Source organism: Etheostoma cragini, chromosome 2 (assembly GCF_013103735.1).
Source record: "Etheostoma cragini isolate CJK2018 chromosome 2, CSU_Ecrag_1.0, whole genome shotgun sequence".
Lineage (NCBI taxonomy): Eukaryota > Metazoa > Chordata > Actinopteri > Perciformes > Percidae > Etheostoma > Etheostoma cragini.
The window spans coordinates 7329032-7341712 of NC_048408.1; the positions used below are offsets into that span (position 1 = coordinate 7329032).

The 12681-nt window shown below is 42.3% G+C and overlaps 2 protein-coding genes across 7 annotated transcripts in view; one reads left to right on the plus strand and one right to left on the minus strand.

The window, feature by feature from the left end:
• LOC117953454 (zinc finger protein Aiolos-like) overlaps positions 1–12681 on the minus strand; it is a 59447-nt gene that overhangs the window by 11914 nt on the left and 34852 nt on the right. The gene's annotated exons all lie outside the window — the stretch shown is intronic.
• Positions 268–12681, plus strand: part of LOC117953657 (insulin-like growth factor-binding protein 4) — an 18270-nt gene continuing 5856 nt past the window's right edge. Inside the window, exons 1-3 of the mRNA XM_034886913.1 lie at positions 268–1200; positions 9352–9515; positions 10441–10566. Coding sequence (XP_034742804.1) covers positions 843–1200; positions 9352–9515; positions 10441–10566 — 648 coding nt within the window. The 5' untranslated portion in view covers positions 268–842. The remainder of the gene's footprint in view (positions 1201–9351; positions 9516–10440; positions 10567–12681) is intronic.

The following is a 12681-nucleotide window of genomic DNA, read 5'->3' on the forward strand; positions in this document are numbered from 1 at the left end:
TATAATATAATACAAGGGTGGGGAGAGAAAACTAAGTGCAATCTGTGTGTGAACAAGTGAGAGGGCAATTCAGCTGTTTTTTCCTCTGCGTGCACTCAGGATTGAGAAAGGACAAGTGAGGGAGAGTGCATACAAGCTTATGTGTCTGAGTAGGAGAGCTGGAGTGTAAGACAGAGCGCTTCAGCATGGCTTTTCTCTGCTATGCTTTTCAGCTCCTCTCTCACTGTAGAAAGAGGCGTGTCCATGGACCAGTATAAAGTCCAAGGAGAGCCACTCGTGTTAAGCCATTCTCAGGAGCGAGTACTTTACACTGCACACCAGCAAGAGGAAGAAATTGCAGCTGTTACTTAAACGCTGCCTTTTGATGACCTGCTTTGATTTTGGACACTTGTAGACCCGATTTTTGGGGGTTTCATTAGAAGGCGAGCGAGCCTCTGGACTCAAACTCGAAGACAGAGCAAAACTCACCTGAACACAGTGGGTGGATTTTCTTCCTTCAACTGTTCATTCCAACATAACAAAAAACTTGTTCTGGCACTACATTGACCACTACATTGCCGAGCAGATCACAAGCAGGCTCCAATTTCTGCGCTGTGAAATTGAATCAGAGGAACGGAGGGGCAATACAGCAGAGGCATTGTGTCCCTGCAATTGAAACACTAACCAGCTGAAAATATCAAAGACCATCCTGGACAAAGCGTTCCTCTCAAATCTCCCGAATTGGTCTGAAATCTGCAGTTGAATTAGAAAGTGACCAAAAGCTGCACAACACTCAGAGGAGAGGGAAGCAGAAGGGGAGCATAAACAAGGGCAAAGGATTGCTTGCAGGTGCCGGAGCTGCCATGGTCCGTAGAGGTGGTGTGGGAGTAGCTCCGTCCAGCTGGGGCCTTTGGGCATTTGGCACCCTGTCGCTGGTGGCATTGTGCTTGTCGGACCTGGCCATCCGATGCCCGGTGTGCTCTGAGGAGAGGCTGGCCAGCTGCCGTCTGCCAGACGGCTGCGAGGAGACGGTGCGGGAGCCCGGCTGCGGCTGCTGCCCCACCTGTGCCCTGCTAAAAGGGGCGCACTGTGGTGTCTACTCGCCTCGATGTGGCACGGGCCTCCGCTGCTACCCGCCGCGTGGCATGGAGAGGCCACTGCACTCGCTGATGCACGGCCAAGGGGTGTGCACTGATGAAAGGGAGGTGGAGGAGAACTCAGGTGAGAGCGAAGGGGTCAGAGTCTGTGTGTGAACTGATGACAGATGCACTTCTTTATACTTCTTTTTACTTATTGTCAATAACAATAAGGTTCACATCACCAAAGCGTGGACACCACGTTTGATTTCCGCAATGTCTTTGTCAAGATGCTCTCATAGCATGAAGCATGTAACATCTGTCAGCCATGGCTGACCAGGTCTCTACAAAGACCCATGGCCGAGCAGGCCAGAATATTTGCTTTCTCCGTTCCCTGGTCCTTACCTGAACCGGGCAGAGTCAGAGTCAGGGGGTGTGACAATGTGCTGCTTGTTTGCCCTAATCTCATCTAAGCCCTGAACCAGAGCGTGGACACACACCGACTCCACACGCATGGCCTGGCCTGGACTGTCTTGCGGCTGCTCGCTGTAAAAGGGGCCCCGCTGTAAGACGCAGAGCAAGCTTCAGAGAGGAGAGCGCTGTGCCGATAGCTGAGGTGGGCGTGTTTGCATGTTAGTGTGTGTGCAAGGGCGTGTGATTTAGTTACCTGTTTTAGCGAAGGAACCTTGCATTGGGCTTGGGAGAGCATTTACCTCATCGTGCCGATGTTAAACTGAGATCCTGCAGGTAGTCATGTAGTGCATGCAGTGAAATGAAATGCATTGTGGCGGTACTGGGCATGTGAGAGTCAGTGCCTGTGTGTGTGTGTGTGTGTGTGTGTGTGTGTTTGTAATGGGAGGAGGTAATAAAAGCTGCTGTATGAAATGAATGTAATGGAGTGTGGCCAGTCTGGGGCTATTAGAGCTCTCTGCAATCAGTAATTCACTTGGCGCTCATTCATGCATGCCCCCATTCCTCCTCCCCCTCCTTCTGCTGCTGCAGATGTCTAACTCTTCTTCTACTGTTGATGTCTCTATCACACTCTTTTGGTATCGCTTCTTATTCTCCTCTTTGTTGCTGCATTCCTTTTACAATGAAGAAAATCTGTTTCCACTTTCACACAGTGGGATGTCTAATGCTGGATGTCTTATCTGCAGATCCAGTTCCAGTCTACTGCTTTGACGTTAACTTGTTTTCTACTGCTGAAACAGTCTCCACTGTTTGTCTTCCTCTGCTCTCCACAGAGGGAGTGGTGTTGATTGCCCTTATATATCATATGAGACAATTGTGTCGCAGACAAGGTGGTTCTTTCATTTGTTCCAGATTACAAACTATCTGGCCCAGGCTCCCAGACAGTTACTGGTAATAGCAGTAGGCTATCCACGTGCGCCAGAACACCAACGATTTGGATGACCTTAGTCAATATAAAACTCCCAGGACTCTCATCTCCATTGCAGCATCTGTTTCCCCTGACCCTGCGTGCACCCCCCCCAACACACACACACATCCTCCAACATCTCCCCCCCCCAACAAGCTTTCGAGCGCATCGCCCGCCGCGTCCAGCTCCTTCATGAGGATGAGCTCATCGGCACTCTTGTTGCCAGGGCGGAAATGAGAGCCTTCTGCTCTCTGTGCAGGGCCAGCATACGTTAGGCCGGCACAAAGCATGACTAAATGGAATCAGAAAGAAGAGGAAAGCTGTTTTGAGAATGATAAAAACAAGAGGGCTGGTTCCGCTTGGCCCGGCTCTGTCTATCCACACTTGTTTCATCTTGCAGAATGTTCTCCCTGAACATTATTTCTGCTCTTTGGTGATGCATTGTCCGAGTTATAGTGTTCTGGACGGAGTCTCGAATCCTTTTCCATGGGGTGGGGCGGCCTGCACGCTGGATGTTCCTGTTGAGAGATGGAGGATTTGGGAAAGTTGATAAGTTGTTTTTGGTGTTCTGTAATCTGAGTGCTGAGTTCTGTTTGCCTCCACACTCCTTCTCACCCCTGGAGTCTGTTATAGCAAAGCGGGAAATCAAACCGTAAATCAATTCTTCTGGGCAGCAGCACAGATCCGCTGCATAAGAATGTTCAATGTAAACCATGGAAGCCGAGAGACAATCAGAAAGGCATAGGGGAGCGGCGAAGAGCAAACTCCAGTCACAAGAAGGAGATTTCCTTTGTGGCGCATTCACCGTACTTATGCATTATTAAACAAGGGGGTGCATCTCCTGAATACAAATGTCCGACACTGCCCCACTCCTAGCAACAGCGAACATGCTAGATAAAAATAGAAGAGGGGTTTTAAAACCAAGAGAAATCCTAATAAAAACCACTGTAGCATAAAGGCAGATATGATTGCCCTTTGAGGGGAATTGAGGAAGTTCAGGTTAATAGTTACTTCTCTGCATCTTGATACAGCAACATAACATTTGTATTAAGAAGATTTGTGCTGCCTTATGATTGCCACTTCATTAAAGCTGTTTTTCTGTTAACCAAATAAGAAAAAAGACAAGTCAAGGTAGTTCTAGTCTATTTTCTTTGGTTCAAATCTGTTTTTCTTTCAAAATGTATCGATCTCATGGCTATTCTTGAACCAAATTTCCATAGCAACAACAAGCATTACCCTGCATCTTATGTCAAAGTCTAGGATGGCTTTGGTGCATCTTAATATCTCATTCTTAGAAACCCTCTCTATCTTAATACTTGGAATAAATCATCATGCGTGTCTTGGCATCTGTTCCTGCATTCCTGCCGAGTCTGCCCTGGTGTCGTATTCAAATGTTTCCCCCTGACAGTGAAATGGATATTATTTACAAACTGATACAGATGTCAGATATGAAAATCTTACACCTACAGGCACCAGAGGAGCTGCATGAATGACGCTGACAACAGAGCTAGACTCTGTCCAACCATGCCCAATTTACAGTGATGGACACAGGTCTTTATGAAAGCAGCATGCTAACCTAGTTTCCTTTCTCCCATGGGGCGAGGACTCCTCGGCATGTTTGGGGAGTTGTAAAGATGTTAAAGATGAGGATGTGTTTTTGGGGTGCTATTAGAGGATTTTCGTGAACATATTGGTTCACCAATAAAAACTACGTAGCAATCCACATGTCAATAGCTTAAAAATGGTATTGTATGGTATGGTATTTTCTGAGCAGTGTTCGTTATTGCTAATTCGTGCCTTTCATAACAATTTCCTGTTATATTTGTTACTAATATGCCAGGCAGCACGGCCCTTCACTTGCCTGTTAGCCTTGCATTGCCTATCTCCACAGTGCTGCGTAGTAAGGTCTGGCTCCTCCACACAAACATTCCAGGACTGAAGAAAAAAATGCTCTGCTAAACAGTCTCGGGAAGCAACTTGATTTGCACCCCGCAAAAGTAAAGGCCACATCCAACATTAAATGAAGTTAACTGTTCTCACAATACAGTAATGTGGTGTCGTTTAAATTAGCTGGAGACATAGTTAAACCTCTTTAGCTCTTACTAGTGTATCGCTATGTGTACTTCGTCCACAACAATCCCACCAATAGGCCCCAAAACGTCTAAACCCTAAAGATATTCTTTGTAAATCTTTACAATCATTCTCCAAAAGAACCAAGGAGGCCTGCCTTGTTGGCACTATCCAAGATTTTCTCCAAAATTTGACATTTTCAGTGTGTAGCTTTCTAGCTCGAAAGTTTTTGTTGTTCCCTAAAAGCAAATAGAGTTTGATAATCACAACAAAGAGGAAGGTGAGGAACAGCCGGTGGTCCAGGATTTGAGGCAATTATCCTGGAAATGTACTGTCGTCAATCTATACTACTTGCCCGTAGAAGTGCTATTAATTTCTGATCATCTCCTGTTTCTTTCATTGAAAATGAACACACTGCTAGAACGCTGCTGTGGCTGTAAGTTATGTTTTTATTTTTGGGCTTCAGTTTGTGTGAACTTAGTTCTACAGCAGCAATGTTTAGCATAATATCCTCTTAAATATAATATATAATGTACCTGTGAAATAATAAGCAAAAGGTCTTGTGCAATTTAGGATTGTAGGTAGGCATGTAGGTATTTTTCAATTGTGTTGCTCCTAATTATTTTCTGCTCCTTAAAGAGTAAATCAAGACAGGACACTGCTGTTGCTCTGCATGACGTAGGTCATGATGCCTGGTTTTGATCAGTTGGATGGGAAGTGGCCAAGCAGCATTAGGTTTCCCTTTTCACAAAGGCTGCCTTTGTGTATAGTGTCAATTTTACTTTCTATCTTTCCTTTCACTATGACATGATTCCAAAAACGATCACTGGCCTTAGGAGCCCGAGCTAGCAGTCTTCAAAGATGCTTTTAGTCTGAGGATTAACTGATTCAAAGAAATCTCCTGCCTGGAAACCAGGATCCAGTGTTGACTGAAGGGAGCAGTTTTTTGGTAGTAAGCCTAGTTGACTTGTCAAGTCGCTGCCAGAAAGTGTAGCACTTATCAAAGTGTTACTAAACATTTTGGAGGAGTAGCCTCCCCAAAGAGGATTCATTTTTCAGGAGATTAGTTGCTGTCAAAACAATATAATCTATTCTATCTAGTGTCGGGACAAAAAGCGTAGGTAAGATTAATAAAGTTTAACTTAAGATCTCAGCAATACTGACTGCACCATTGCTCTACAATTTCATTTTGGTTTCTTTTGTATTTTGAATATCTGAGCCTTTTTTTTTTACATAAACATATGTAGTGCTGTGCAAATATCAATTTTGGGAGATATTAGAATATATTCTAAACTACGACTTCTCCATCTCTCTCGTTGTCTCTCCCTTCACTTTCCTTCAAGGAAATAAAAAAGTCAGCTGCTGCTGACTGGCAGCTAAGATGTTTATGGAGGACAAGGTCAGTGTGGGTGACTGAACATCTTCACATAAACGCTCGGAACTTCGAAGCATTTGCCCTAAACATGTGACGTAAGCAAACGTCGTAAAGAGCAAAGCACTGTTATACTGTGCTGAGACTGTTCTACGCTGACCGAAATGTGCTATGATACACCCTTAACCACACCTGTTGCACCTGTAACCACACCCAACAATAATGTCAAGGTGAGCTGACATGCCCTGCAGTACGTTCTTACATTACTGCTGCGAACTGAGACCACTAGGGGTCAGACAAAAACACTAGGATTTTCTTTAATAGGACCCTTTTTTATTTTTTATTATCACCCGACATAAGTACCCAGTTGCAGATTTTATAGTTTAAGTATATAGAGTACCTGTCAGTACAGTAGTTTGCTTCATATGTTCTCCAATTTCTTGTCACTTAGGGCGATAACATAATAATATGCCAATACAGATATATCTGTAAAAAGCTAATGTTGGCTGATACATCAGTCGGGCTTTTTAAGCCCTGTAAGGAAGTTCCTCAGCAGCTCAAATGTAAAGGATAATCTATCTACTTCACTTCATGAGCGCCATGTAACTAGTCTAAGTGTATCATATCAAACAGAGCACAAACCAAGTTGTTTTTTAAAAAGGTTTTTAGTACAACTGTCTCACATAGAAAACATCTCTTTTGGCTTAAAACCGAGATCTAAGCTAGTGGAAGTGTAAACCATAGGAAAGTATTCGCTGAGCATAACTAAATATTTATTTGAGGAGAATATTTGTCTGAGGTTTACAAGTTCAGCCTCAAAGCCACAAATGGTGGAATTTGAAATCTATCAACCCCTTTAGTTCCTTATGTCACTGTTCAAAGGACTGCAAAAAGAAAGACAAATACATAAACAGAGGACTTGGCGTGAACTTCATGTAGATTCAATTGTGTAAATGCCAGTGTGGCCAGTGTGACAAATACATTTTCATTTACATCATTGCAGCAGCTGATATGTGACAACAAATACTTGACTGAGAACTAGATTGATCAAGCAATGCCATTTATTGTGTAATATATTGGAATGGGTCATCTAAGTGCTAACATAATGGAGCTTTGTGGTCACCCTACTGTATTGATCAGAGCTGTATCACTGGGTACCGAAACCCAGTACACTGCTCTTTGGTGCTCCAAGACAGACGTTACAGGCATCAGAAAAAACCCTGCATGTGACGCTAGTTAACACTACACTTAACAGCAGGTAACATTAGCCTACTGTTAGCTAGCTGGCTTTAACCAGGTAAAAATGATTACAGCTAAATAGTGTAAAGTGAGACTGTGTCACTGGAAAGGATTCCAACCCCGGGATGTACAACAGTCTGCAGCAATAGTCAGAGTTGTCGGAGAAACAACACCTACGGGACCTCGTAAGCTCATGGTGCATTTAATGTTATTATAAAGTTCCCATCTGCCATCTAGAGCTTTGTTTTTTGTTGCTTAACTGCAATTGACTGGTAAAATAAGTTTTCACATTTTAAATAAATAAAAAAGTTTAAAAGCACCCAAAACATTACCCAACCCTATGTATCAAAGTAATATGAAAACAACACTGGCTGTGTAGCCATCTGCTTATTAGATGCTGTATTGACCTCTCACTAGAGGTGACCTCTCACCACTTTTTAAATAAGGCAAAGAATTAACAAATTAACTGATGATGAATTAAAGCTGCTTATTAATAGACAGGTTGTGGTAGTCTTTAATTGATCTCGTAGGCTTACTTTTGGCCTTTTTACATTGTGCAAAAAGACAAAAAAGGCAGATGAAGACTGTTCCTTATTATATGTTCACTCAAGAACTCTTCTTTATCTTTGCTGTGTATCTGTGACTGGTAATGCACTGCAATGTATCAGCTCTATGTGGCTGATAAAGCACTGTGGGACTTGTATTTTAAAAGCCAAAATCTGCTGATCCAAATCAAATGAAACCACACGAAGAAGTGGCAACTTCCTCCATAGAAAACAGCAGTGGTAGCAAACAGGACATGCCACCCCTGACCCACTTCCAAATCACTTTGGCTTGTCCTACACAAGAGCACGCAATCAGAAAAGTGTGAACTGGCAGAAGAGGAGAAAGAACAACTTAGAACAAAGAAAACAGCAGAAACCCTTGAGGAGGAAAGTGCTGATGCGAAAGCCTTAACAGCAACAAGACTAAAAATACAAACAGACCCTCCCCCCAAGACAAGCTGAGCAAGATGACTGTCTATAACGTTTAATGAAACATGGTCATCTTCCAGGTCCAAGTTGTAAAAAAAATTAAAAACTTTAAAAAAAAACTGCAGTCATCACCAGAAAATGGCCCAGGATCAGTATCCTAATTACAGCATGACCAGCACTAGCTCAAGAAGTACACTACAAAGAAAAACTTGCACAGGTTTGGATTTGTGTGCGTGTGTGTGTTTTAATGCATTGTGTTAAGGAGGCTATGGAGCCACCTTCGTCGTCTCTTCGCCCACAGCAATTACCTGAAATCCTGGCAGTGACCTTAGATATTACCAAAGCTCAGATCTAGTTCAATGATCAGTGTGAGAACAGCTTCAAAACAGTAAAACCGCAATTTAAAAGGGCTTTGATTCCAGTTCCAATCTTTAAAATGCCACAGGTTATGAGCACAAAGCATAAACTCTGCCAAGTCTTACAAGCCACAGGTGAAAAGCAGCATGCATGTTCATAGAGAGAAGTGCACATAATCCTCATTTCAAGTCCATATTGTGCACCACAGCCACCAACCAGCTAACACACACACACACACACACACACACACACACACACACACACACACACACACACACACACACACTCACACACACCACACACACACACACACACACCTACTTGTGCCAATGCAAATGCCCTCTAACAAACTCCATCTGGCAGACATGAGGTTGATGTGGAGGGGTGGAGAATAAAAAGGGGAGGGGGGCATTTCCTGAGGAAGCATCTGGCTGCCTGCAGGGCCACAGAACTGCAGGTTTATAGGGATGCAAAGGTGATGTACAGAGGGTGGCAGAACAGGGGTGGTATGGTATAAAAAGCCTTAGAGCTCGTGGCATGGCTGCGGTGGTGTAGTTGAGTACCAGGGCGAGAGCTGAGGTTCGGATTACCCCCCAGAGCAAGAACACAGCTGTGTCCCTGAGGTTAACCTGGCCTTATTTTTAGCATCCATCTCACCATGTTCAGCTGTATGGGATGCTCTGTAAGAAGAACAGCGGGGAAGGCAGAACACCTAAGCCTTACATTTAATGAATGAAGCCCCTACATTTTGCTCATATTATTAAAACGTGATATCATGTTGCACTGACAATCTAGCAACAAAAGCCCTGCAAATGTTTCTAACTGTATATGTAAAACTCACTGCCAATGCAATGTTCGCCTTGTTTTTGAAGTGAAGGAACTAAAGCATCATTCCTTGTCCTTCAGCAATAGACAGGCAGGATGAGATCATCCCTGACCATCCTAACAACAGCAATATCCGCTGCAGTCCACAAGACAAGCGCTGCATACAGAAGACACTGGCCCGACACCCTCCAAAATCCACAAATCAGAGAAGCAACACTGCCAGAGAGGAGACGAAGGCGGCGCTGGTGAGAAAAAACATCTTCTGAAAACTTATCAGTTTCACAATAAACAACCAAGCCAGGGAATCCCCTTCTGCAGCAGCCTCAGCCCCAGCAGGCTTCAGAGTTCCAAAGTCAGGTTTTAAATGTAAAAATTAGTTATGTACAAACCATTACATTTGATTGAGGTCTTGCAAAATGAAGTAGAGGTGCACATTGACATAAACATGCAATTTGCTAGTTTAACATTGGAGGAGCTGGATCACAACATTCCTTTAATCAGTAACATGCTGGTGTTACATCATTCATTAAACACCAACATATGTAACGTGAATCAACAGTAAAGCCACAGGCTCATATAGATGTTTTAGTGTTTTAAAGACTTTGTGGGAATGTAGTTGGATTGGCTCTGCCAATGGATTTAAAGTCTGCCACAATGATGCATTCACATGCACTCATTAGTTGGCATGTGAATTCAATGCAGCCAACTCTCGGCACGATACATATGCACATACATGCACAAACAATGTAAGGATGCTGACATGTCTTAGTGTCAAATTCAAACCCCGGTTTAGCTATGACCCCACACCAGCACTTTGAATTTGATTTCAATAAACAAATCTTATTAGCAAAATTAGAGTTGCCATTCCCCAGTTCACCTGGTTGTCTTGTATTTACTTTCAAATTTTAAAACCACACAATTGGTTCAGACTGCAGTTCTATTATTCCTTTCTTTTTACGACTAACTGAAATTAAAAAATTATGGTGGCTGGTTTTTAGCTTTTACCTAAACTTTCTCATTATTTTGTTCTGAAAGTGAGAGCTAATAACTTGACATTCTTTTATAAACAGCCGTTTTCTTACGTCTTTGCAAAGGATTTCATACATGATCTCCGTCTGGAACTCTGCTGATGTGTATGATCATCAAATCAATGATCATTTTCTCCGACAGGCTCCATGTCGTGCTGAGCTACAGAGAGCGTTGGACAGATTGGCATCAAACACTCGCACACATGATGATCTCTTCACCATCCCCATCCCCAACTGTGACAAGAATGGAGATTTTCACCCTAAGCAGGTCTGTAATTTCGAGCACACACTCGCTATGAGCTTTTTGAATGACTGAGCAGACCACAATTTGGCTATGTGTACTGGTGAACTGTGAATCTCTATTATTAGGCCAATACAAATAAGAATGCCTGTAATGGATATTTGTACTTCAAACTACATCATCCATCTGTGAGCCAAGAGACAAAACATGCCTGACGCCGATAAAATATTTTCTTACGAGTTCAAGATCAACACAAAAGTGTCTCCAAGCAGACTGTTGTGGGGATGCCAAGACCCTTTTTTTCTAATCTCACATAAAAAGGGGATTTTTCTTTCAGGAATCAAGCGTTGAACGGCGCGTGTAAAGTGGTTTCCCTTAAACCGTTTAGATAATCACCTTAATGCTGTGATGGATGCAATTAGCATTTAGTTACTCTTTTTTTTTGCTATTCTGCCTTTGCAAGATTGTGCAACTATAAAGATAAGAGTGAGTGAATGAGAGAACATAAAAACACAGATAAGACCACTCTGACTTGAATGCAATCAAAGTAGCAGACGCAGCGTAAGTGATAAAAGGAAAGCTGTGCAAAGGCACCAGTCATCAAGAGTTGGAGTTATGTTGATTGTATAACGTGGTTGAAGTATCTCCGTCTGCTCAGATTCACAGGCATCTGTTTACTGTTTAACTAAAGCGGCACTGCGATATGCCCTATTGGGAAGTAAAGCACAGGTCATCAGGGACAACTGGCAATCATTTCAAGGCAGGGTTGCTCTGAGATTTTTAACTGGTCTTGGAGGCTCTTTGAAACTATAATTTACTACAAAAAAGTACAAATTCACCCAATAAATTTTGTTTTAAACAAATTGTTAAAAGATTTTGCATAAAATAATGTAATAACTTGATATTCTTCTCACAGTTCATTTAAGGCAACAATAACTGCCAGCTGGTTGTAGTTTGTCTAAATGTATGATCTGTTTACATGAAAACATCTTTAAAAGCTTAAAAGCCAGGTCTGATGTCATCTTAGAGAATTATGGACCTGCCAAAATAGGATTGACTGCTCTTTTAGAATAATCAAACTAGCCTGTATGCTCTGACCTAGTGCTCAGTTTTATATAAACCTGCATTAAATGATTCTTTGGGGCAGCAAAACAAGCTGTAAACACAAATCAAACTGTCTGTTTATATAAGGGTGTCAATAGTGTACATATTATTACTATTATTATTATTATAACTATTTATATTTTTTCTTTTTGTTATAATCACTTTTGTATGTGTATTTGTGTTATTCTTCTGTGTGTGATTTTTTTCTTTTGAGCTGCTGTAACAGGGGAATTTCCCCAGTTTGGGATTAATAAAAGTATATCTTATCAACCATCACCTTAACCAAAAATGCTAGAAAAATTCTAGCAAGCAGTTGTCTATTTACACATCCAGCAGACATTGCAACATTAGCATTCTTCGGGAGGTGCGTAGATGTGAAATGTTTAATATTCACATCTTGTAGCTCTGTTTTGCTCTTCACCAACTCCTGAGGGAAATATCTGGCCTTTTCAGATGCTAAATGCTACAAAGTGTTCACCAGCTAGTTGCTAACATTGAAAGTGTGATGTTTGGTGCAGAACGGGTAATGTACATTGGGCTTTTTAGAGGTTTGCTTTTGGAAAGAGCAGCCTGCTTTCTGACACTGACAGGCTGATATTACAATTACATTACATTATGGAAATTATCTTTTAGATAACTGTATTCCAACAACAAACTCTTTTTGGCACCCTTCCCAACTCACACGCTGTTTTATGGCTATGTCACCTCTTGTGAGATTTATGAACGACACTACAACGAATAACAAACTGACCCGATCAAGCAAAAAGTAGAAAAAAAGAAAAAACTCTTATTTCTCTGTAGGATCCATTCCATAATATTGTCAGACACTTATCAATCTGAGACCGTCAGTGGCAAGAACTGCCCCTTCAATAGACCGACACTGACAGCTCGTAGTTGCACCATGGGATTACATTCATCAGAATCATGAGGTCTGGTGTTATGTCTGACTGCTTTAGTGATCACTTACAGTGGTGTGAAAAAGTGTTTGCCCCCTTCCTCATTTCCTGTTCCTTTGCATGTTTGTCACACTTAAGTGTT